Below are 25,744 nucleotides of genomic sequence, written 5' to 3'. Positions count from 1 at the left end.
CTCTAGGCATCAGAGCAATCAGTCCAGGGGTTACTTAGAGAAATGAAGTGGCTTTAGGGGGATTGGCCAGGAGGCTGAGACTCACCTTAATAGTGCTTGTGGGCATGGTCAAAGGGCAAGCTTTATGTTGAAGGCCCAGGAGATTTTAGGGACCTTCTCAGGCCACATGGAAATTCATGTGCACATGACAGGGTGCTGCGTAGGATTTATGAGGCTGGGGCTCTGAGCTCTTCATTCCAGGATGACATGTTTCATCCCCCACCCCCCAGATCTCAAGGATCCCCCCAGGCCATGCACCCCCTCCTCGTTCCTTCCCTCTCTCCTGCAAGGGACCCTGTTTGAAAGGCACATGCTCCAAGTGGAAAGCTCAACAATGCCTTCCTTGTGGTCCTGCTGGCAGCCCAGGCTCGCCTCCCAGCACAGGTGGCCACATTCTTAACTTCAAGGTCTACTACTCTGATCAGAAGCTGCCAACTTGGACCTCACGGCCATACCTGCCATCAACTCCTTCCTTCCCTCACTCTGCCAGCAAACCCTGCACTGGAGTTTTGGTTGGGGTTGGGCAAGAGGCCAACGTGGGGTGTCAGTATTCTTAGAGGTGCAGGAAGGAGAATCCAAAATGCAGGGAAAAAAAGGTTGTACATCCTGGTCTGCCTCAAGCCCAAAATTGTCCCTCTCCTCCCTCTGGGGCCTCTGCTGGGAAGGATCGTGTAGCCTGAGGGGCAGGACCGCTGCAGGAGGAGGATGAGCCTGGCCGGCTGGGGGAGGGGGCATCCAGCCCTCAAGGGGCCTCAGGAGGAGGAGCAGGGAGGGGTTAGTGCGGAGCTGGGCTTTGCACTTTGCACTCAGCAGCTGCCTGGCTCTGTCTATTTACCATGCTAAGACTATTTCCCTATTCCCACAGAGAAAGAAATGTGTGGCAAAGCAGAGACATCTAAATGCCTTATGGAAATCGGGAGGGCACACTGCCTGCCGCTAATCACACCACTTTGTATTCCTCTGCCTCTCCGACTGCCAGTCCACCTCCCCAGGCCTCCGGGTGGCAGGGAGGGGCTGAGGGGGTGGGGTGGGGGGTCCCGGGAGCCCGGGAACTGACATGCTCTGTGACCTCAGGCCAACTGCCCTCTCTGGGCTGCCTTTCAAACTGAGGGATCCCTTTGCCTCAGGTGGGAGGGCAGGGCTCACGGCCGTGTAGAGGCCAGGCACCTGGGCCTGGGGATCTGGGAGTGATTTCATCTTCTTCCTCATCCTAGCCCTCGGCCAGGGAGGTCTGCCCAGCTCTGCATCACCTTCCCATGGACAAAAACATCACAAATGCCCTAAGGGATGGGTGCTGGGCTGGGACAGGGTGCTGGGCTTCAGGCAGATGGGTGATCATGCCTGGGGACAGCCCTGCATGTCACTCAGCAGCCACTGTGGCATTCCAGAAGTCTAACCCGGGCACAGCTGCCCAGGACTGCAAAGAGCCCCTCCTACTTGACGTATTCCACACCTTGCAAGGCACTCACATGGGGCACACAACAACTACGGATGAATGGACAATGGGATACATGTACGAATGAATGGGCTACGCGTGTGTTTATCTGTGAATGTGTGGGTGTGAGGAAAAACCAGAAGACAGAGACAGGCAGGAGGAAGGCTGGGAAGGGGGGCAAGAGAGGATAATCAGACTCAAAGAAAAACAGAGACAGAAATGGAGAGAGTGGGCAAGAGTGGGTGGAGGGCGTTCAGATGAGGAACTAAGCTGAGGTGAAGAGGATACCAGGAGGGCCTGGCCACTGCCTAGCAGGCAGGTGATGACAGCTCCCATCTTCTTTCCACCTCCTAGCCTGCCCTTCTGGGTTTCTGCCATTCCCGTCCCTGGGATTCCAAACCCTAGCTGCATTCCAACCCCACAGACCCCGCATCCGGTCCCTGCCCTTCCTGCCATCTGGCATCACCCTCTGTCACCGTCCTTGTTCTCCTGGTGTCCAGATTAATCAACTTAAAACATAGCTCTGAGGATACCACTCATGCTCAAGAATCACTGATGCTCCCGCTTGCCTGCTGAATTAGGTTCAAACTCATCTTGGCATTCAAGGCCCTCCAGTCTACCTTCCTGGCTTTATAGGGGGTGCACATTACATACTTGCAGAATTAAATGACAGTGGAGAGAAGGATGGTGCTGAGTCCAAAAGCTCACCAGTGGTGATATTTATGCTGCCACCTTTCACTTCATCTTTTTGGGGTGTGTGTGTGGGGGGGAGAAGTTGTCAATAACTTATAATTTTTATAATTAACCTGCAGTGAAATTGACATTTTGGGGTATTCAGTTTTATGAATTTTAACACATGTATAAATTCGTGTTACCCCATCACAACCAGCACACAGAATAGTTCCACCATCCCCCAAACTCCCTTGTGCTTACCTTTATAGTCAACCTCTCTCCTACCCCTAACCCTTGGTAACCACTGATGGGTTCTCTGTCACTATAGTTTTGTTTTTTGTTTTTTTTTTAAAGATTTTATTTATTTATTTGATAGAGAGAGAGACAGCGAGAGAGGGAACACAAGCAGGGGGAGTGGGAGAGGGAGAAGCAGGCCTCCCGCTGAGCAGGGAGCCTGATGCGGGGCTCGATCCCAGGACTCTGGGATCATGACCCAAGCCGAAGGCAGACGCTTAACGACTGAGCCACCCAGGCGCCCCTATAGTTTTGTCTTTTTGAGAATGTCAAAGAATCACATAGAATATAGACTGGCTGCTTTCACTTCCTATAATGCCTTTGAGATCACCTGATTCTCACTTCCCCATAGCGGTCTGCTTGTTTAAGCAGTCCTGTCCCTAGAGGACCAGTTAACATCTGCACTGATGCGCTGAGCTGGAGGGGCAGTCCTGCATCCCTCTAAGAGGCGAGCCTGTCAGTGTGCCGGGGAAGGGCTTTGAAGGCGGGGAGCAGAGAGTCAAGTGGATTAAAAAAGAAAAAAAAACAACAGCCTGGTTGGCCTGCTCTGTAAACGTTAGTGGATTTGGATTTGGACATTCCCTAATGAGGGCAATTAAGAGTCATTATGCTGAAAACAGAAAAGTAAACACAGATCCATATGCTAATTGGCAAATATTGCTGCATGTTAGGGCTGGCTGCCTCCTCTCTCTCCTGAGCCCTGCCCCTCTTCCTGCACAGTGCCTGTCCCCCCAAACTCCCCATCATGCTCCAGTCCTGCCGTGCTCCCTCTAGGTCCTCCTCCTCCCTGGGGAGCCTCTCCTTCTCAGTCGCCTTTGCTGGCTCATCCCCATCTCCCTTAACGTGAACACTGGGGTGCCCCAGCCCCCCTCTCCCTACACCCACACCCTTGCCTCAGTGAGCCCAGCTGGACCTGTGACTCTAAATACAGTCCAGGTGCTGGTGACACTTACATTTCTATCTCCAGCCTGGGTCCACATGGTGGACTCTGGAGAGCCAAGTGCTAGGTTTCCAGGATCTAGGTGAGCCGGCTGCGGTCATGCTGGCGGCTTGAGGTCTGTGTGATAGGATTTACCTCAGACAGACCACCGACTGCTACAAATGAGGGGCCCCCAACCTAGAGCTGCTTGTTGGATATTTATCAGCATACCCCCTCTGCGTTCTCGATGTTTCCATATAGATGACTAACAAGCATGTCAAATGTAACATGTTGAAAGCTAAACTACAGATTCCACTTTCCCCTCGCTAAACATACTGCTTCACCATCTCAGGAAGGAAGGACTCCATGTTTCTAAGTGCTCCGGTCAAGCCTTGTGCAGTCATTGTAACACACAGCCCTCAACACACACACACACATGCACATACACACAGACACACCAGCAAATCCTTGACTCTCCCTTCAAAACAGGTCCAGGAGCTGACCCCTTCTCACTCCCCAACAGCACCTCCAATTACTGTCCTTACTTCCCAGTGATGGCCCTGCCCTGGGTGGTCTATTTACCCACCAGCCAGAGCATCCTTTAAAATAATTTTCTTTTGAGATAAAATTCACCATTTTAACATCTTAAAGTGTACAATTAGTGGTTTTCAGGATATCCACAGTGTTGTGCAACTGCCACTTCTATACCGTTCTACAACATTTCCATCATTCTAAAAGCCAACGTTGTACCCGTGAGCAATCACGCCACATTCCCCTCCCTGCAGTCCCTGCAGCCAAGAGTCTGCGTTCTGTGTCTACTACGGATTTGCCTGTTCGGACATTTCATACAGATGGCATCTTACACTATGTGCCCTTTGTGTTTGGCTTCTTTACCTAGCATAAGGTTTTCTAGTTTCATCCATGTGGCAGCATGTGCCAGGGCCACGTTACCATCATGGCCGAGTAATATTCCGTTATGGAGCTACCACACTTTGTTTATGCACTCAGCAGTGGATGAACACTTGGGTCGCTTTCAAGGACTGTCCTTACGATACTTCAATCTGTAAGGCCCTCACTACCCTTAGGTGGCTTCCTGCCTCCCTCGGGCTTTGTGCAAGCCAACCCTAATGGTCCAGCTGCCTATCTGACCTCCTCCTCTAGTCTCCGGCCTCCCCGCTCCTCCCCGCTCCTCCCCACTCCTCCTCACGCTTCCTGCACCATGCGCAGGTGCACTCCTGCCTATGGCCATGTGCCTGCCATGCCCACTGCCTGAAATGCTCTTCCTCCAAGTGTCCATGTGGCCTGCCCCTCTTCACTGAGGTCTCTCCTAAATGTCACCTCATCAGAGAGGCCTCCTCCGACCCCTCCGCCTCCCCAGGACTGCCTTGAACCCCTTACCCTGCTTTATTTTCCTCCATGGCTCTGGTTGCAGTCTGCCATAGATGTACTGGTTTCTTCCCCCTCCCCCCCCCAATGGCCGCTGCCCCAGGGGCGGGACTTTGGCTGCTGTGTTCACTAGTGAGCATCCAGCATGCAGCAGGTGCTCAACAAGTATTTGTCAACTACATAAACTAATGAATTGGTTCCTACCCTCGCTCGATGCAAGAGTCCCTCTAGGACATCTCTGATGCTCGCCTGCCCCAGGCCCGCGGGTGCCCCCTACCCTGCACTTTACCACCTGGCGTAGCTTTCGCACTCCTCTGACCCTAGTGCAAGATTTCATCGGAGGCTAGTTTTGCCCCTGTGAGAGAAGCAGAGATATCACCTGCCCGTCGACACTGGACTCAGGGCACGTGCCAAGGACCAAGAAGAGAAAAACCTGCACCTTTTAACCGGGGATATAAATGTATGACAACCTTGATTTTCAGAATTTATTCTCACTCTCAATTCCTTTTCAAATCAGATGGGTAACAGATGGAGAAACGAAGATTTGGAGAGGGAGGAGGGAGCGAGTGTCTGCCCTGTGCCTTGCTGGGTAGAGTGACAACACAGTCATGAAACGCTGCCTTGCCTTGAAATGCCTCCTGCCCCCGCCGCACCCACCCCTGCACCATTCCCCCCTTTCAGGGGACAGAGTCTGCAGAAGCTCAGGCAAGCAGCGCTGGGCACTGGTTCTGGGGAGGAGGCCCCATGCCCAACCTCACCACCGCTGCCCAGTGGGGCTCTGCCGTCCCTGATACTTGTTAATTATGATGTTTCATTGCCCGTGGGCACAGTGATGGGGTGAGACACGCAGGGACCACTCCCAGCTGGGCTGTGCTTACCTTTACTCTTCGAGACAGGGGGATAAACAAGACACACCATCTATGGCTGTCAGGGGTGTGATGGGGGTGGTAAATGGGGCAGGTGGGGAAGTGTAGGAGTATGAGAGCACGTTCTAGGATGAGACTGGGCTCACCGGTGCCCATGGTAGAAGGGGCACCGTAGTGGGCATGAAGCAGCCAGGAGGTCACGGAGAGGAAGAGGATGGAGGATGAAGTGCATTAGTTCTGCTTCTGATCCCCGTGGGGGTATTCAGCAAGACCAGGCTCTGCATTTAGGAAGTGTGACTCCTAAGGACAAAATGACTCCCACCACTTCCCATCTTAAGCGGGGGTGGGGTGGGGAAAGTGTCAGCTGCCAGGGAGGTGGGTGAAAGGGGTACAATCCCCCACATCCAAGATGAAAGACCACCTCTAGCTGTGGGAGGGGACTTGGCCCAGCTAGGGAGCAGGCACTGGGGAGGGGAGAGGGTGAGGAATGGGGCTGCCTGCTTCACACCCCCACCAGGCCTACTGGGCCTGGTGTAAATAGCACACTAATTAGATTTACGGATGAGACTAAATTAGGAGGTGTCAGAATCACACCGAGGACACCCTCTAGTCTTCAGGGAGGCTGGAGCTTAGCATGCTGGGAGGAATCACACCATGGGATGCAGCCACACACAGAAAAATCCTAATAATCACCACCATCATAATAAGAGCCTCAGTGAAGGCAACTGGGGAGAAATTAATAGGAAAAAGAGCAGATGGGGCTGTCCTTCTCCCCCTGGCTTCCCTTCCAGAATGGCTTTGCTTTGAAATCAACAGATATTTTCCTGGAGAACCTAAACCTTGGCGGAAGAACCCTGGAAATGTGAGCTGAAGCTGAGATACAACAGAGGTCTTGCAAACGGACCCCTGCCCACTGCCCAGCAAACAAAATTGTAGAGCGATGCTCACCAAGGCCACATGGATTCCAGGTACCAGCTGTGTAGACATGGCTCTGGGCAGACTCTTACCCGGCTAGGCAGTCAGATCACCAGAGAACCTTTTAGAAACAGGAGCAGCCAGGATGGGCACCTTGGCCTGGGGCATGGGGACTGGGGAAAGGGCAGTGCTGACCTCCATTTCTGGATGTGCCTCATCTTGGTTGCTCCCTGGACCAAAGCCCTCACTCCTTACTTTCTCTCAGCTTTGCGTCACTGATGAACTCACAAGCTGGGTGAGAGGTACAGAATGTTGGAAGCACTCTATCTACTTCCTTTACACTGCTCAGGGGATCCAGTGGGAGGTGGGTGATTTCCAGCCAGATCCCACTTATCTCCCTAATAGAGGGAAACAAGAGTCTGGATAACTGGATAATCATACATCCACAGAAAGTGTAAAAACTCACATCTGCTTCCGTGGATGCTGGCAGCCTGCCCCTCCCTCTCTTTCCAATCTCTTCACTGCTTCTAGAGTTTGGTTTCTACTTCAAATTGCTTTGGAAAATATGAAAATGGAGATCCATGCTCTGGGTCCCATCAGCAGGCAGGGAGAGTTTAGGGCAACTGGGATCACTCCCTGGGGTGGCAGGGACATATATTCCCTGTGTCTCTACTGCAAAGTAGATGCTGGTGGATGGATATAGGGGGCCCAGTTGAACAGTGGCCTGGAGCATCCAGAGCTGGAAAATGGACCCTCTGCTGAATGTGTGACATGGAGCCTTCCTGCTCCCACCCCTCTCCAAATGGATGTGTGGCTCAGGATGCCAACTCTGCCAACCAGCAGAATGTCAGCCTCACAGCAAAAGCCCAAGGAGGGAGCTGGGCTAAAGGGTGGTAGTTCATGAGCATAGGGATTAAGGAGGATTTGTTCATCTTTTTTTTTGTGCCAAGGACCCCTCTGATGGTCTGGTGAAGCCCACGGACCCCCTTTCTAGAACAACATTTTTAATTGCAAAAAAATAAGATACATGGGACCACAAAGGCAACTCATCATGTTGAAATACAGTTACCACGTATTCTAAAGGGGTGTTAAAGAAGAATTAGGTGCTTCTTAATGCATTAAACAATAAGATTCAGCGGGGGCATTAACATATGCTGTAATTTCAAAGTAGTGATAACTGAAAATGGTATGTTGAGATCCCAGGACACCTGAAATGTGATAGGAAAATGTCTGAGGTTTCTCTTGGGGTCAAAGCCCCAGGTTCTACTGATACCACTGTTTGTTTCTATTTTCATAATTAAAGGGAATGCTAATGGTCAGTTACAGGTGAGTGAAAATAAAGATGCAGATTTTTTTTTTTTTAATAAACTTGGGGTGGTTGGGTCTTTCTTTTTTTTTTTTCCTCTTTTTTATTGTTATGTTAATCCCCATACATTACATCATTAGTTTTAGATGTAGTGTTCCATGATTCATTGTTTGTGCATAACACCCAGTGCTCCATGCAGAACGTGCCCTCCTCAATACCAATCACCAGGCTAACCCATCCTCCCACCCCCCTCCCCTCTAGAACCCTTAGTTTGTTTTTCAGAGTCCATCATCTCTCACAATTCGTCTACCCCTCTGATTCTCCCCCTTCATTCTTCCCCTCCTGCTATCTTCTTTTTTTTTTCCTTAACATATATTGTATTATTTGTTTCAGAGGTACAGATCTGAGATTCAACAGTCTTGCACAATTCACAGCGCTTACCAGAGCACATGCCCTCCCCAGTGTCTATCACCCAGTCACCCCATCCCTCCCACCCCACCCCCCATTCCAGCAACCCTCAGTTTGTTTCCTGAGATTAAGAATTCCTCATATCAGTGAGGTCATATGATACATGTCTTTCTCTGTTTGACTTATTTCAAAGATGCAGATTTTTATTCCATCCAGAGTCATGGATGCCTTGGGGAGGCAGTGGGCCCCCACTTTTGGGACTGAAAGGAAGCCTGGCTGAGGCCCCTGGGGCCCACAGCCACAACCATGATGCAGGGGCTAGAGAAACCACATGCTGGACAGACTGAAGAATAACAACAAACGGGAAAATAAATTTAAATAAAGACAAGGTTGCGGGCTGGGTCCCTGACAGGCCTGGAACACATGTGGAATGGAGAATGAGGGTGATGGATAAAAACAAGGCCCAGATTAGCAGGAGAACGAGAACATCTCCCCTTCTCACTGCCCCTCCCCCCAATCCCTATAAGTAAACCCAGTATTCTGGAATATGGCTTTTTCTCCCTGTCATTTGCTTTCTTTTATTTATTTATTTGGTGATGTTTTCTCCTTGGGGAGGTGGGTAATTCTGTTTTCTTTTTTTCCTATGCCCCTCAAACAAATGAATCGTGTCATCTCCTGCCTGAAATAGGAATTAGCTCCTGCCAGATGTGTCCCCGTTCACCTTGCCTTACCTCCCTCCTCACCCTGCCCACGGCCATGCTGGAGGTGGGAGACCCACCTGCTTGGTGGGACCAAACCTTTGAGAATGGGGGAGCTGTGGCTGCGAATGCAGAGCTCCCCAGAGCAAGCAAGAAGCACAGGATTGAGAGTTCAAGGCCAAGCTCTGTGACCCACTGGCTGTGTGACCTTGGGGAAGCCCCTTAACCTCTCTGAGCCTTGACTGCCTCCTCTCTGAGGAAACACAATAATATACGTCTCTCTCAGGGTTGGGATAATAAAAACAATTAAAATTTAAAGAGTGCTTTTTATGGGCCAGGCATGGTTTCACATACACATATTAACTCACTGAATCCTCCTAACAGCTTTGTGAGGTAGGTCCTATTGTTGCGTTCATTTTGCACATAGGAAAACTGAACCAGAAAGGATAAATTAAGTCTCCTAAGGTTACACAGATCAAAAGTAGCACAGCAGGATTCGAACCCTGGCAGTCTGGCTTCAAAGTGCTCATTTTTTCACCATTCTGGCTGCTTCTCTCTTCCTAAATGGATGCTCCAGGTAGCACCAAATAAACAAGCACATGGGCAGGCTGGGAGAGGGCAGTGGGGGGATGAGGCCTACAATGGTGCCAGATCCCTCTGCCCAAAGTGGAGAGCAAAGGTGCTGGAACAAGTTTGGGGAAGGGAAGGTGGGGGGAGGAGGCCCACAGAGGCCTACACTGGTGCCAGATCCCTCTGCCCAAAGTAGGGAGCAGAGATGCAAGAGCAAGTTCGGGGAAGGGAGGAGGGGCCCACGTGGGGGGCAGGAGAGAAGTAGGAAGCTCAGGTGGCACCCTCCCCTTCCCACCCAGGTTTTCTTGGACCAAAAGGTTTGTAGAATCTTCACTGAGACCGAATGGCCCAACCCATGGTTTTCCCGAGGTGGACACTGAGGCAAAGAGTGGGGACGTGGCTTGCTTGGAATCGCTCTGTGGGTCAGAAGCAGAATGGGGGTGGAACATGGCTTTGGGGTTTTCTCTACCACTTCCCCTGGGCAGTTGGGGTAGGTCTGGTAGCAGAACCCTAGGGCCAGGGTTCAGAGTCCTGGGCCGATTCTGACTTGGGAGAGCCTCTGTCACAAAGACCAAAGGTGGCCACTCCCTGTCCTGGGCAGAGTTCTGAAGGCGGTCTCCATTGGAATTTTCGGGTTTCATAATAAGGGGACTTGGGTTCTCTGGCTTCTTGCCACCCTGAGAGGAAAATGGTGAAACTGTAAGAGAGCCTCCAGCCAGATGCTGGAAAGCACCTGCTGGCTGGAACAGGTGGCTGAGGGGAAGGGGGCTCCCGTGCAGCTTTGCTACGTTTCCCTGCTTCCAGCCTTGGCTCCCGACAGCCCATTTTCAACACAGCAATCAGAGGGCTCCTTAAGAAAGGTGACTCAGAGCATGTCACCCCCCTGGCTCCCCACTGGGCTTGCGGTAACAGAAAAAACGCCTTCCCGGGGCTGCAGGGCCTGGCCTGGCTCCCAGTGATGCTGCTAACTAACTAACTAACTCCCACTAACTCACCTCCTCTCTCACTCCATCTCCCCCCCCCCCACCCCGACCCATCTCTTTTCTGCTCCTTGAAAATACTCAGCCGGTTCCCTTTCAGGGGACCTATGCCCTTGGGGGGGTCCCCCAGCACCTGCTGCCAGAATGTTCTCCCTCTGCAGCTCCGTGTGGCTGCTTCCTCGACAACTCTTAACCTCAGCACTAAGGGCACCTGTTTTGGAAGGCCATCTGGAACTGCTGAGTCAAAAATCACCCCCCCAATGGCATCCCATCACTCACCCAGGTGGTTGACTTGTTGACACTCATTTCCACCTGTAGTGCAGTTGGTACCTATTCCTCCAACTTCCCCGGTGGGATGAAACCGAAGCTCTTGGAGCCCAGGGACCACATCTTCAGCACTAATTCCTCAGTGGTGGGCGCATAGTAGGTGCGCAAGAATGTTCGTTGAGTGAATGCATACGTCATCCCCCAGCTATGTGAATTTCCACAGAGGCCCCCAGAAAGGCCTGGGGGGGGGGTGCGCCAGCAAATTAATGAAGTCTGAAGGCCATTCTCAAATGATCCCAATCCCCAGAAATAGCCAGAACTGGGCAGTGGAGGCCTCTCCGGGGGATACTGGTGCCCCAATCCCCACTCCCCTGCAAAACTATTCTCAAGGACAGCAGGAAATAGGTTCTGGGAAGCTGTGGGTCAGAAATGAGACTGAAATGGAGTGGATCAAAGGCTCCCAGCTCCTGCGAAGAAAGGTACAGGGCGGGTGAGGGGTACTGCCAACGTTCAGCTCTCGGAGTCCGCTGGGAGGGGTCGCGCACAATGCCAAACAGTATTTAAAAACAAAGCCCTTTGCTGGCATTTGTAAAGCAGCCAGAGCATGGATGATCTACACTTACTGCAGCAGCAGAGGCAGGACGCAGAGCACAGAGAATCTACTCGAAGGAGGAGAGTGGCTTTTAGGACAACTGAACAGAAACTTCCAACCCTCCTAATAATGCCACCCCATGCAGATGGGAAAACATGACAGGCTAGCTCAGCTGTGGGCAGGACTGGGTGGGGAGGCCCGCAGGCTTGATCAGGAGAGGAAAAGCTGACCGAACTGGAGAAAACACACAAAGAACACGCTGCGGCCAAGGGCGTGGGTAAGGAATCTAAGTGGGCGAGTGTGCTGCTTATTTCTCGTGGCTTTCCAGAACACCGAGGAAGAGACAAGAGAACACCCAGCAGCCAGGAGCAGGGGAATGAGGCTGCCACAGCCTTTAATTTGAAACTCAGAATTGAGCTCCACACCAAGGCTGACTCCTGGGGCCTTTGCCTTGAGATTTTTTTTTGTGATTTGCATTACAACCATCTATTTGCATCTCAACTGTCATGCAGTACAGATGGGCTCTTGGTGGTTTCAGCCCATCCTATCCCATCCTATTCAACCCTTCCTTCTCGGGCTTCTGTGAGTTTTCTGTAGCTGGGCAAAGGAGAAGAAATTACTCAGCAGGACTTGACAATGAGGATGGAGTCTTCGGGAGATAGAAAGGGCTTCTTTCAAGGACCATTGTTGTCTTGAATTCTCCTGCGGAGGCTGAGATTCAGCAAGAAACTGGGCAGCATCTTCCATCTGGAGGGGATGCCAGCATTGTCTAGTCTTTGTGAATTAGATTAGCATCCTTCTTGGGAATGACTGCCATAAAGTGCTAACTGAAAGGTTAAACTGCTTCCTCTTTCCCTTTCTGTTTTCCATCAGCACCCTCTGCTGCCCCACTGTGGACTTTTGAGGTCACCTTCTTATACAAACTCAGGGGGAACTGAGCTTTAGCCCAGGGGTATTGACTGAGGATTGAGTTTGGACAAAGCTCTGAGCCACCTCATGGCTACTTTTATCATTAAATCGTGCTTTAATTCAACCAGCACACATTTCTGCAGTGCCTCCCAAATGCCAGGCAGGGTGTGAGGCTCTGGGTTACACTGGCGAGCAAAAGCAGGCCTGCCCCTGCCTGTGAATTCTTCATTTTAATCCGTGAGACAGGTATGATTGAGATCATCACACTAACATCTGCAAAACCACAATAATGGTGAGTGCAAGGGAGAATCACATGTTCTCTAGACTCTGTGACAAAAAGATTTCACCTCTCCTCATGCTCCTTTCCCTCCTCCTAGTTTGCTCGATGAACACATTTTTCCACCACGCCTAGCAAATCCAGCCACCTTCACCCCAGACACGAATCCCAACACCTATCCTCCCCTCAGAAAGAGAACTGGAAGAAACAACTAATTTTTAAAATCTCCTTTTACAAAAGATGCCTGATTTCTCTTTGAGGTTCCCTGATTTTTCACAGAGTCTGGACGTTGGCAACGTGGCTGAACTACTCCACTCTGGGAACGTGGGGCCTGACCCTTAGCACCCAAGACTGGGCCTTGGGATCATTTACCTCATCCAGATCTGGATCCCTCCAAAATTCTGGAGAGAAGAGATGGGAGACATTAAAAAAAACCCAACAACAACAAAAAAACACCAGGGCAATTTAAAAAGCAATTTATTCCTCCATCTTATTTAGGAATTGGCCCAGGACCACGTCTGGGATGGTTTGGGTGCAGCTCTACGGGGAGGCTGGACTGTGACCCAGAGGACCTCAGGGTGGGGAGTCTGGGCTTCTGGGCTGCCTTTTTTCATCAGTAGTTCTCTTTGTACCCCACTGAGCCCTGGAGAAGCGCGGCCCTCTAGGGAGGAGCCAGCCCTTTACTGTCAGACTGGCCAACTCCCTGGGGCAAGCAGTGCAATGGTCCCCGGTAGCACCGGGCACCCGGTCCTCCACAGGCATGCTGACACCTTTCTCTGGGTGGGGAGCAACCACCAGAGGCAGGCTGGACCCAGACACCCCTCAGCCTCCCTGCAGACGCTGTGGACAGGCCTTCCAGCAAAGCAGGACTGAGCTAAACCCCAAGGGGTCAGGGTGGCCCTGAAATCCCCCAACCAGTGGTGGTGAGAAGGCCCTGGGGTTCTGGCCCTGCTGGTGGGGATGCTCCCTGGACCATCTGGTTAACATCTGGGTGTGTGGCAGGTACTGTGCTAAGTCCTACAGACCAAAGGCCTGATCTCCTTCTCTATCCCTTGTTGGCAAGGCCAATATGTAGCTCTTCCTCATATTCCCCAGCCTTCTGGCAGTGAGGTGGCGCCACGTCCCTAGTTCTGGGCAGTTCCGGGCAGCTCAGGATGAAGCACAGAAGAGCTGGTGCTTGCCCGCCTAGCTGCCCCCTCCCTCCTGCAGGGACCAATGTGACTCTGGAGCCTGTACCTGAGTGACTACAGAGTGGGGTCTCCCTGCCCACCTGTGCTGGATGAGTAGTAATAAATCTCTGAGCGACAGGTCATGATCCCTGGGTCCTGGGATCAAGCCCCACGTCCAGCTCCCTGCTCAGTGGAGAGCCTGCTTCTCCCTCTCTCTCTGCCTGCCTCTCTGCCTATTTGTGCTTTCTCTCTCTGTGTCAAATAAATAAATAAAATCTTTAAAAAATAAAAAAATAAAAAAAAAATCTCTGAGCGAGAAATAAACCTCTGTTTCAGGGTTAATTTGTGACTGCAATAGAAATGGATACATTTTCACACAGATGAGCAAAGTGATGCTTAGAAAGGGTCCACGGCTCATCGAAGGTCGCAGAGATAGCAAGAATTGCAAGGCTGGATTGAACACAGGGCCTGGCTGATTCCAGAGCTTGGGCCACAAGCTGCCTCCCCTCTAGGTTGCCTCCAAAATCGAGCCCCAATTCCTCGGTTTGGCATTCAAGGCTCAAGGCCTGTGTCCCAGCCCAGCCTCGCACCAGCCCGCTATACAAACCCTGCGTCCATCACACAGTACAGCCTGCTCCCTCCTCCTACTTGCAGGTTCCTCTCTCTGGGCCTCTCTGTGGGCCACTGCCCAACCCGCCAGCCCTCCTGGCTGCTTTTCACCATCTGATTTGTGTCCCAAGACTCAGCCCTGGTCCCCCTTTCACCGTAGAGCTTTGGCTGGTCCTCTGGCCCCTTCTTCCCCCAACCTCGGCCGAGCTCTGGAGCCCTCTCTGCCCGTTGTCACTGGCCCGCACGCGGGGACCAGCGTTCTCTTGGACATTCGTCATAGCCTGAATCCAGACAGGGTACTTTCTCCCGAGGCTCTCACTCCCACAGCAGTGTCTAAAGGGGGTGCTATGCTCCAGGGGGATAAAAGATGACACACTGGGGCATGAGAAAATGTTGGAGCTTGTTTTGATACCTGTTTATCTCCACCTTTTAAACTTTCTACATTTTTGCATATGTTTTAAAAAGTACCTACTACCCTTGTGTAAACACACTTGGTCCCATGGGCTACACTCCCCCAAGGGACCAAATATAGCTCCTTGTAAACAGTAGGTGCTCAGTACATACTTTAGTTATCTCAGATAGGGATGGGATGACTTAGCAGGAGGTGGGGGCACGTGGCTGATGCACAGGCGCATGCGCGCACACACACAGTGGGACCGACCTGCCCTCGCAGACCTGCGTCCTTGGTGGGGGCAAGGGTTGGCCGGGGCGGACGTGGACGGTGTGCAGCTAAGAGAAGCTGACAGGAGACGGTTGAATCATGGGAGGAGGGGCTCCTGGGCAGGTGTGTTGGTGGTTTGTTGAGCAGCCGGAGTAGAGAGGGGCAGGAGGTAGCAGGAAGCCAGGCCTGGAGCAAGGCCGGTGCGGGAGTCCTGCATTGTAAGGTGTAATTGCAGAGAAGCCCCACAGGCTGGAAAACCTAATGGAATTCCTGAGCAGAGTGGGCCAGGAGCAGCGGTAATAAATAGAAGTGCTATTAAGGATTGTGGCTGCTGACAGGCAGGGGAGAGACGGGACACGGGAGGGGCGGGGAGGAGGAAGGCTGAGAGGGTCTCCCCATCAGCATGGAAGCCTGTCCCATCCAGGCCTGGTGGGGCAAGGGCCCCATCCCAGAGCCTCCTCCCGCCTGTCCTTCTGGAGCTCTCCCTCACTCACGGCACATGTCCCTTCCTCTTAAGACTGGCCTCAGCCAGGCAGACCCTGTAGGGGGCTGCAGGCTTCCCAGACCCCCAGAGTCTCCTTGTGGCCTGGGATCCCCTTGAAAGCACTTATGCTGCTCACATGGAAAAGGAGGAGTCATTACTACACCAAAAGCAGAAGTAAGACCTTTTTTTCCAAGGTCGTATTTATACAACAGCCCCCAACTTTTAAAATATCTATTTTTGGGGGGCACCTGGGTGGCTCAGTCATTAAGCGTCTGCCTTCAGCTTGGGTCATGATCCCAGGGTCCTGGGATCGAGTCCTGCATCGGGCTCCCTGCTCCGTGGGAAACCTGCTTCTCCCTCTCCCACTCCCCCTTCTTGTGTTCCCTCTCTCGCTGTGTCTCTCTCTATATCAAAAAATAAATAAAATCTTTAAAAAAAATAAAATATCTATTTTTTGGTACATGTTTTATAATGTACATACTAGATCAACAGGATGAGCATATCTTCCTAAATAAATCACTAAATGAAGAACTACACACCAGAAGTGTGTGTTCCAAGAGTTTTTGTGGGGGTGGGGGGTAGGCTGAGGATTACAGACTGCTGATTTTTGCAGGGGAGGAAGGGCAGGAGTGTTTGTTTCTATTTTATAGATGGGGACTTGGAAGCCCAGAGATACCTGGCATCTTTGCCAGGGTTGGACGGCTCAGGAAGGGCGGGGGTCTGGACAGGCCACGCATCCCCGGAACTCACCTCGTCCTTGTCCACCACCTGGATGAAGAGGGGTAGGGCGAAGCCCACCTGTGCGAGCTCGGTGATGGCCACACTGTATTCAGAGCTGTTGAACTCCGGGGCATTGTCGTTGATGTCGATAACCAGGATGTTGAAGGCTGTGGTCACTGTGGCATCGGATGGAGTGCGGTCATCATTCAGTTCTGTGCCCTGCAGGGAGAGGACAAACACCCCAGAGATGAAGGCAGCCATAATCACAATATGATCATTTACCAAGGCTTTCTCAATGGTAGGTCCTGTGCTTTATGTGAATGATCCCATCCCCTCACCACCATCCCGGGAAGAAGATTCTATCGTTAGCATCCCCATTTTACCTCTGAGGAAACTGAGGCTCAGAGAGGTTAAGTAACTTGCATAAGGACACACAGTCAGAGTAGGTGTCAAACTTAGGCAGTAGGATTCCAGAACCAAGGGGATGAGGTGGCATGGTGATGATAAGACAGATCTGGGGGCTCATCAAGGGGCAAAGGGAGACTATTCAATTTGGCAGATGATAAAACTGAGGTCAAGAATTTTTATGCTAGCAGGTAATCAAGACTGAATTTGGCATCTGCTATGGCCCAAACACTGTGCTAGGTACCATGAGGGTCTGTGTCAGACTCAGGGAAAAATCCTGAGTGCCAAATCCTTGGGTGCCCTGTCTCTGCACCAGAGCCCACTGGCCCCCAAATACCCATTCCCAGGTCTCACTCAATTTTCTGAACCCAAATCTCTGGGCAGGAGGCCCAGGACTAGCTATCTTTTACCAGTGCCCCAGGAGATTTGGATTCACAGCCAAGTTTGGGAACTCACCCTCACATTTTATATAAAGGTGGAAGAACTGAGCTCGGGGTCCCACAGATCTGTCTTACCATCTTATCTGTCTTATCAACACCACGCCACCTCGTCCCCTTGGTTCTGGAATCCTACTGCCTAAGTTTGACACCTACTCTGACGGTGTGTCCTTGTGCAAGTTACTTAACCTCTCTGAGCCTCAGTTTCCTCAAAGGTAAAATGGGGATGCTAACGATAAAATCTTCTTCCCGGGATGGTGGGGGTGGCCCTGGGGCCAGGCCACAGTTCTCTCCAACTGGAACTACATGCCTCCATAAGAAGCAAACAGAGAGGAGGGGAGGCAGAGAGGGGCCCCTGGCTTGGTGGCTTGATGCAGGGTAGGGAAGAGGCAGTGTGTTAGCCCCTCTCCCCTTGCCCCTACCTGGCCCAAGTGAGCACAAGGGGTGGTGACAGAGGAGCCAGATGACCAGGGAGGGCTAATCAACCTGTTGCTGTTGCAGCCTTCCCAAGGTCAAGGAGACCAATCAAGGGCCAGGCTGGGCTGCTCCATTCTCCTCAGGATACAAGGACCTCCTTCCCCAAGCCTTTCTCCTCAGGCCTTGTGCCCTCCCCCACCTCAGTCGATGGGACGGGCTGAGAAGGACCCCTGCGGCCCAGGCAGAGTCCATACCCTAAATGGGTTTCGCAGGGAATGATGGCTCTGCAAATCAGAGATTTTAACTGAAGCCAGCCATCAGTGGCAGGGGATAGAGGGGCCAGAGGGTTGTGGCTCTGACACACCTCCAGGGTAAGGACCCCAGGGTTTCCCCCTCTCCCCACTGTGCTATTGCTTCCTAACCAGGGACTAGCCCCAGGGGAGCTGTCAGAATTAGAAACGGGACAAACCCCAGAAACGGGGTCAGTATAAGAACTGAGCTGGCTGCAACAGAGAACTTGGAATCATAGGTAGCATTAAGGACCTCGGATGAGCACCTCCTATGTGCCCCCTCATTCCTCAAATGGGGATAAAAGTCCTAACCCTATGTAATTGTTGATAATGTCTGTGAGGTACCCAGCACCGGGCCCTGACTCGGCCTACGCCCTGGTAAGTGTGGTCCCTTCCTCACGGGGTCCCGCGCACGAGCCCCGGAACCATGCAGGGCGAGAGGCCGGGGGCTTCCGCAGGGGGGCACTGCTGGAGGCTGGTACCACAGTGTGGGCAGCCCTCCCCACGGGACGCAGCTGCCCACCACCTGGCTCTCACCTTCACGGTCAGGATGAAGCCGTGGCTGTACAGGGGGTTCTCCCGATCCAGTAGGCCATTCAAGGTCAGCGCTCCGCTGATATAGTCCAGGGCGAAGATGCTGTTGGTATTCCCTGCAAGAGAGAGTACCATTCCAGGTATGCCTGCGGCCCAGGCCAGGTGGGCACGGGCTGCAGTCAGGGCTCCTCTCTGTGTGTTAAGGACGAATCAGTAACTTAACACGGATGCTGGCCCAAGGAGTAATGGGAAATGTTCTGGAAGACGCAGCCCATGCAGCAGACAGCACTGATTCACAGAGCAGAGGATGTTCTGCTCCTCCTCTGCTCCGTCTCTTGGAATGAGTCAAGGAGAAAGTCTTGGTTTGGCTTTGGTGAAAGCATCCATCCAACACGTGCTTGTTTTCCTTTGTAACAGAGAGAGAGCAGGCTTCAGGGTTGGAGGCTTCCAGAGGGAGTGGTACTCAGCTAGGACTCAATAACTGCTATGGTCTGAATGCTTGCTTCCCCCCAGAATTCATATGGTGACATCCAAAGCCACACAATGGTATTAGTAAGTGGGACCTTCGGGAGGTGCCTCGGTCTCTACGAAGGTGGAACCTTCACGGATGGAATTAGTCTCTTATAAAAGAGGCCCCAAGGGATCCCATGCCCCTTTGACCATGTGAAGACACAGTGAGGGATCACTGTCTATGAACCAGGAAGAGGGCCCTTGCCTGACCATGCTGACACTCTTGATATTGAATTTCCCAGCCTCCAGAATTTTAGGAAATAAATTTCTGTTGTTTATAAGCCACACAGTCCCTGGTGTTCCGTTATAGCAACCTGAATGGACTAAAGCAGAAACCTAGTTTGGTTTCCTTTGTGCTTATTTTTATGGTCATTTTCTATTCTATTCCATTCTATCCTATTCTAATTTTCTATTTAGTATAAAAGTTCCTTTTATAATAAATGTAAGTTAAAGACCTAAATCGATCTTAAGAATGAGCATTTATTTTAAGTACCTATTAAAACTTGAAGTACATATTTAAAGTACTGGCAAAAATCATACACAAGCAACACCAGCTCAGATGGAAGCTTCTTTGCCCACCCCTGTCTCCCCTACCAACTTCACTTTATGCTTCCCCCTACAGGCATCCCATGTCCCCATAGCGGCTTCCCCAGCTTCCCCAAATCACCACGTCCATTCCTGCTTCCTCTTCTGGCTGTGTACACCTTCCTCTCTGGGCCTCCCCTCCCATCTCCCACCGAGTGCCAGTCTTCCTCTTGCTCCTCCACCTCCTCCAGGAAGGCAGCCCCACTTCTCGGGCTGACCCTCCATGCTCACAGGCAGTAGCCACCGTACTGTTTGCTCTCCCATTGTTCCGTGTGTGTTCACGGGCTCTTCCTGGCCAGCCTGAAGCTGGGCGGCCCTTCATGACTGTCCCTCAAGGACCCTGGCCAGTGCTGGGCATCCAGTGGCAAGCAGGTTCCTGAAGGATCGCTGCTCCCGGCCCACCTGGGCCCCCACCCTTGTCCTTGTACCCTTCCCGCCAGGCTGTGAATTCACCTGGGCAAATCCCAATTCCACTCTTCTCTCTTCCTCATTAACCAGTTTGTTGGCTCATTCACATACTCACACGCTGCCATTCATTCGCAGAGTCAGCCATCTCCAGGGCCCTGTGCGTGGTGCTGTGGGGGATGCGGATGTCAGTCTATCAGGAAGCCTGGTAAGGGGGCTTCGACATGCGTGAGAACCAGCATCTCTGAGTTCACGTCAGGGAGAGACTGTTCACACATGGGAAGGCTCAAGGAAGGAGAGCATCACAGAGGAGGTGGCGTTAAATCCCTACACCACCATGTAGCAGCTGTGTGACCTTGGGCAACTCACCTAACCCTTCTGGCTTGGTCTCCCCATCTGTAAAATGGGGATAATGGATCTACCTCATAAGGTCATGAAAATTAAATAAGTATGAAATATATAGACATATATACACACATGCGGACATGCACACGCACATACCCAGAACAGTTCCTGGCACAAAGTAAGTACTAAGTACTGCTGGGCCCTGGCCGATGGGCAGGAAGGACTGGGGAAGGGGATGGATGGACACTGATTCCACAGGCAGGAACTAATCAATACCCCGGCCTTCGACACACACAGGTGGAAGCTACTGTATCTCCCCCCAAGCCCCATGCCCTGGCTCTAAAGGGATCTGTGCATAGTTAGGGGCTCGTATCATCTCTTGGATCAACAAGGGAAAGCACAGAGTGGACACAATTTCGTCTTCTAACTTTAGACTTTGGGATGGGCTGTTCTCGGCTAACCCTCTGCTGGCTGGCAAGGCATCTGCCTCTACCAGGTTGGTAGCTGGAGGCTGTCCTCCCCTGTCCTCCTGGGCCACTACAGGGGTTGGCTGACGCAGGGGAGAGACAGCTGATGCTTGCAGAGCCCGTTCAGGTCTCCCGTCACTCTCAGACTGTGGGCTTTGGGGACTCTGACGTGGGGCCTGGCCAGGAAGTGGACATCACTCCAGCCTCACCCATGCCCGGAGCTTCCTCCCATGGCCAGAGAGAGACCTGGACACCTTCCTGCTGAGTGGGTGTAGTGGGGAGGACAGGGCTGCAAGGAAGCATAGACATGCATGAAGGTAAGGGGGTGTCTTTTTGTTTAGCCAGGAATTCCGCTGCTGGGGAAGCAGGAGGATGGAGGCTTTCATCTGTGTGTCATTAGCTAATCCGTTCAACAATTACTGAGCTCCTATGATGTGCCAGAGACACATTCTAGCAGGGGATGCAGCCCTCAACCAGGTGTTCACATCACAGGGTGATCAGGGCTGAGGTGGGGTGAAGCATGGACATGACAGGGCCCTTTGGGGGCTGGGTCCTCTGAGTCCCTAAATGCTGAGCTGAAGGGCTGCCCTGAGGCAACACCGCCGAGCTTCCTGCCACCCATTACCCCCCCCACCAGTGTGGGCCCCACCTCCCCAGCCCCTAGGGCTAGCATCCCATCGTTCTGAATTTCCATATAAATTTATTCTTCCCAATAAAGGAAACTACCAAATGTTTAACTAAATGTGATTCAATTTTTATCTTTGTAAGATTTTTCCTATACATCATTCACAAACCAGAAGCCCCTTATTGAATGATGTGCTTTGGGTTTTGGCTTGAAACATGGGGTTATCAACCATGGCACACTCAGCTGGACCTCCCCACTCAGCACCTCTGCCCCAATGATGACCCTACTGCCCATCCCCAACCTGAAGTCTGTCTCCCGCACATAAAATATCACTTCCCCGACCCAGGCATTTTTCTCCAACAAACGTGCAGGCAAATACCCTCCAACTGGTACACATTCAAATTCAGGGACCCTCCTCCAACACACACACACACACACACACACACACCCCTTTTTCCCATATCTACCTGTGTGGAGTTCACCTCTCAGCCTCCTGCCAAGTATGAATCACCAACTCCCAGGACCAACAGCCAGAAAGGGTTACACCCAGGGAGCCGACAGGACCACCTGAGTGAGCCACTGGCTCTGATGGTCTGTCACCATGGCAACAGCAGGACTGCTGGGATGCTGGTTCAGGCACGGGCAGGAGGTGAGTCGGCAGGAGGTGAGCCCTGAGCCCCAAGCAGAGAGGGCCAAGAGTAGGACTCTTTCCAAGACTGATGGACTGAATTACTCATTCATTTGAGTTCGTATTGAGCACCTACTGTTTGCAAGATGCTAGAGAATCAATAGAGAAAAGCAGGCCAGGTTCATGTTTTCAGTTTTACAGTGAAGATCGACATTAACAATATAATCACGCTACTGAACACATAAGTAGGCTCCCTGAAGGAAAGCAACGTGGCATAGTGAGGTGGTTAAGATTATGCCCTCGGGAGGGCGACTGTATGGGTTCAGATAGCTCTGCCTGTTGCTGGCTGGCTGAGCTTGGTTGAGTTATGTAACATATCTGGATGACCTCAGTTTTCTAGTCTGTAAATTGGGGGTAACAATAGTCCTCACCACAGAGTGTTGTGGTGAGGATGGAAGGAGTGAATACAGCACCTGACACGTAGACGTTCTCCACACAGGTCGGCTACCTGTGCTGGACTGAGATGATACCGCTGTGGACCACCTGCTCCATGCCCACCCCCACCCACGCCTGTGACTGAGCCAACCCTGTCCTCTTGCCAGGAGGGCCTCACAACCAAAAGCCCATGTGTACAAGTTGGCAGCCCCAAGGCCAAGGCCAAGGCCCACAGGGCATCTCACCAGGGCTCTGGCCTCGGGGATGGGTCGCCATTTCCTTGCTCTTCTCCCTTAGCTCCCCTCCTACCATCCTCCCTTCCCCGGGGGCTGTGGGCTTGGCAGCCACACAAACAAGTTTTTCTGCTACCCTGGAAGCTGATACCATGCTGTCAGCCCTCTGGTCTCCCAGACATTCTTTATCCAAGTCCCGTGGGGACTGGGGGGCCAGGGGAGGCTTACCCGGGACGCCTTTCACCTGTTCAGCCCCCATTGCTGAGCAGAAGGACAGCTGCTTCCCCTGGGTCGACAGGTGCTGTCCTAGGTGCGTGTGGATATACCTGGTAGGGGAGGGGTTCTGGGGTGGAGTGGGACTGCACCTCGGTGCCCTAAGGGCCCTGGGAACTGCTGACTTAAAGCATTCACAAAAGAGAAGAAGCGGGTCCCTATGGCCCTGCTGGTTCTCTTGGGGGCAGTCACCCCTTCTAGGAGCTCTAGGCACCCAGACCTCTTCAGATTCCCAAAGGAAAGGCCGGGGGGATGTGAATCGAGTCTGCGAAAGCATGAAAGGCTGCCAAGGGGGCATCCCAGACTTCTTTCCCTTATTTAGGAAGAATAGGAGCTAGTACTCATCGAGAAGTTCCATGTGCCAGGGACCGACTGAAGCCGTTCGTGCAGCCATATTACTTACTCCTCACAATAACTTAGTAAGAACATAGCCATGTGAGGAAGCAGGTTCGGAGACGTCAAATAACTTGTCCAAGGTCACGTGGCTACCAAGCGGGCTGGCTTACATCTCTCTTTCTTGCCCCACGGGCATTGGCCCTGCACACCTTTGCACCCACTCTGCACTTGGCCCCATGCTAAGGGACAAGCAGATGTGAAGACACAAGAGATCATCCTCCTACATAGAATGGAGTGGTAACAAAGTTGCTTTTTGCTCAGGAGGGAGTCCTAGGTAAAAACACCATACTTTCTGGGAAGTTCTAGATCAATTCCTCCACGGCAGATCGAGGTAGCAGCAGAATGTCTACATGGTGATGTCCTCCAGGTGGTGGTGAGGAGTGCCCACGGTGGGGACTAGTGGGAAGGCAGGGCTGTGGGCAGGAGCTCTTAGCAACCCAGGTGTTGACACACACAGGGTGCTGGCAAGGCTACTGCAGGGCAGACCTGTGGCTCCAGGGAGGATGAGCAGGAGAACACAGGGAGACAGGCAGTAGTCTGAGACGCAGAGTCCCAGGTGCCCCGAGGCAGGAGAAGAGGAAGTTCCGAGAAAGAGTGGTCAGTGGGTCAAGCAGGATCGAGAGAGAGGCTCAGGAGTAGGAAGATCCGGCAGAGGCCAGTGGTTGGATCTTCAGGTGCCCCCAGAGGTCAGACTGCGAGACCCTGCGGGCAGGTGGGGCACAGATGTGGGGATAGTGAGCAGGTGCAGACCTGTGGGCAGTCACACACAAGGAGAGCGGCAGAGTGGCAGCTAGAGGGCGCAGCAGAGTCAAGCAAAGGGCTTCGGAGTTTTACAGCTGGTCAAAGGCAGAGGGGAGGAAGTGGGAGAAGAAGTGCATGGAGGGAGTGCGGAGGGGGGAGAAGGTCAGCCTTGGCAGACAGGAGGCGCAGCTCTCTCTTTGGGCCATGGGAGCTCGCCTTCCCACCTCCTTGTTCCTCCGGGGCTGACAGCTTCCCCCTATCCCAAGGCGCCCCTCCTCCTAGCTCCTGCCAAATCCCATCACTCGCACATCATGCCCCCTTGTTATCTCGCCCGGCAGCATCTTGACCCACAGCGAGCCAAGTCTGGGAGGAAAGCAGTTAGCGAGTGGCTGATGGTACATGTGGGAATACAGGCATGACGTTCAATTGCTTTGTCTGCTCTGCTGGGCTAACAGCAACCCGGCCTGCTGCCCTCCAAGTTAAAGGAAAACCAATGGCTTCCACACTGTTCCTTCCTGTTCTTAAGATCCACCTCCAGTGTCACAGGCCTCAGGAAGACAGTCCTGGGGGCTGTGGCATCTTGCACTCCTCTGAGCCCCAGGCTGGGCTGCGCGGTGGGGGCATCCCTGGTTCTCCCAGCAAGATCCAGGGTGGCCTGGAGGAGAAGGGCCAGGGTCTCACACTTCTGTCCCCCGGGGCACTCAGAAGGACACCTGAGCAGTGATTAGCACCGAGCACATACTGGGTGGGGGCATGCTCCAGGCTGGCCCTGCCCTGGGGCTGGCGAGGGGAGAAAAGAAGAAAAAGGCCGTGCTTATGAGGAGCTCATGATCTGTGTGGGCTTCTGGGCTCAAACACCCAGCCACTCCAATGTCAGTCCCTGAATGGAGGATGGGGGCTGCAGGGAGGTGACTTGGGGGACGCTGACCCTCACCTGGCCTCTGACTTGCTCACCCTGCCCTCCTCAGGCCCAGGGTCAGGGGCCCTTCCCAGGGAAGAGAGCCGAACTGGGATTTGCACCCCCTTCTCTCCTGGGGTCTCTGTCTGGAGCCTGTTCGATCAACACCCAGGTGAAGACTGTCTACTGTGCATAAACTGGCAGGATGAACAGAGACCTAGGTGCCAGCAGCAGATGTGCCCTTACCAGCTGTGAGACCTCCCACAGACTGCTAATTCCTTGGAGCCAAACTCCTCATCTGTAACGTGCAGATAACAGCTCCCCCCTCACCAGGCCAGGTGAGGACCAGGCGTGATCATGTCAGGAGAGCACCTATGGTAGTGCCTGGCGCACAGTAGGTGCACAGTTTGTTCCTGTTCCTTCTTCCCCTGCTAGGCCTGCCTCCGGAATGGAAGGATCAAACCGGGCCGTCCCCAGCTGTGGTGCAGCTCATCCAGAAAGAGCTGTGAGTGGGTCTCCCTACGACCAACATGATCGTGTCTGGCACTGTGCGGCGTTGTGCACGCCTATCTTTTTCAATTTTCACACCCCAACCCTAGGAGACAGATACTATCATACCCATTTTACAGATAAGGAGCCTGAGGCACAGAGCAGTTAAAAATCACTGGCCCTTAGTCATCCAGGTTGTGAGGGGTGCAATATGGAGTTAAACTCAGCTCTCATGAAGCTAAAGAGTTCAGGCCCACCCCCCACCCATGGGCCCTGGATTTTCCTTCCTCCCGTGCCAGCCCTAGCCCATGAGACAGCCAGCTGTATGTGTGCAGCTTTGGCCCCCGGGGTCCATGGGGCAGGCTGGCCTGCGGGCCCACCCCATCCCGTCTGACAGTATTGTTGCATGATGAAAACTGGGAGTCAGTCTGGGACACGGGCTTTGGGCAAGATGT

The 25,744-nt window shown here is 52.7% G+C and overlaps 1 protein-coding gene across 1 annotated transcript in view; it reads right to left on the bottom strand.

Annotated features, from left to right (window-relative positions):
- LOC129045890 (cadherin-23-like) overlaps positions 1 to 25,744 on the bottom strand; it is a 328,281-nt gene that overhangs the window by 88,307 nt on the left and 214,230 nt on the right. Inside the window, exons 10-11 of the mRNA XM_054508206.2 lie at positions 18,263 to 18,375; positions 16,207 to 16,395 (exon numbers count right to left, since the gene is read on the bottom strand). Of these exons, the coding sequence (XP_054364181.2) occupies positions 16,207 to 16,395; positions 18,263 to 18,375 (302 nt within the window). The remainder of the gene's footprint in view (positions 1 to 16,206; positions 16,396 to 18,262; positions 18,376 to 25,744) is intronic.

This window comes from Mirounga angustirostris, unplaced genomic scaffold (genome assembly GCF_029215605.1).
Source record: "Mirounga angustirostris isolate CCGP_5_RB_7025 unplaced genomic scaffold, mMirAng1.0.hap1 SCAF_6, whole genome shotgun sequence".
Classification (NCBI taxonomy): Eukaryota; Metazoa; Chordata; class Mammalia; order Carnivora; family Phocidae; genus Mirounga; species Mirounga angustirostris.
Note: the sequence above shows the minus strand (reverse complement) of the source record. Positions and strands in the feature narration are given on the sequence as shown.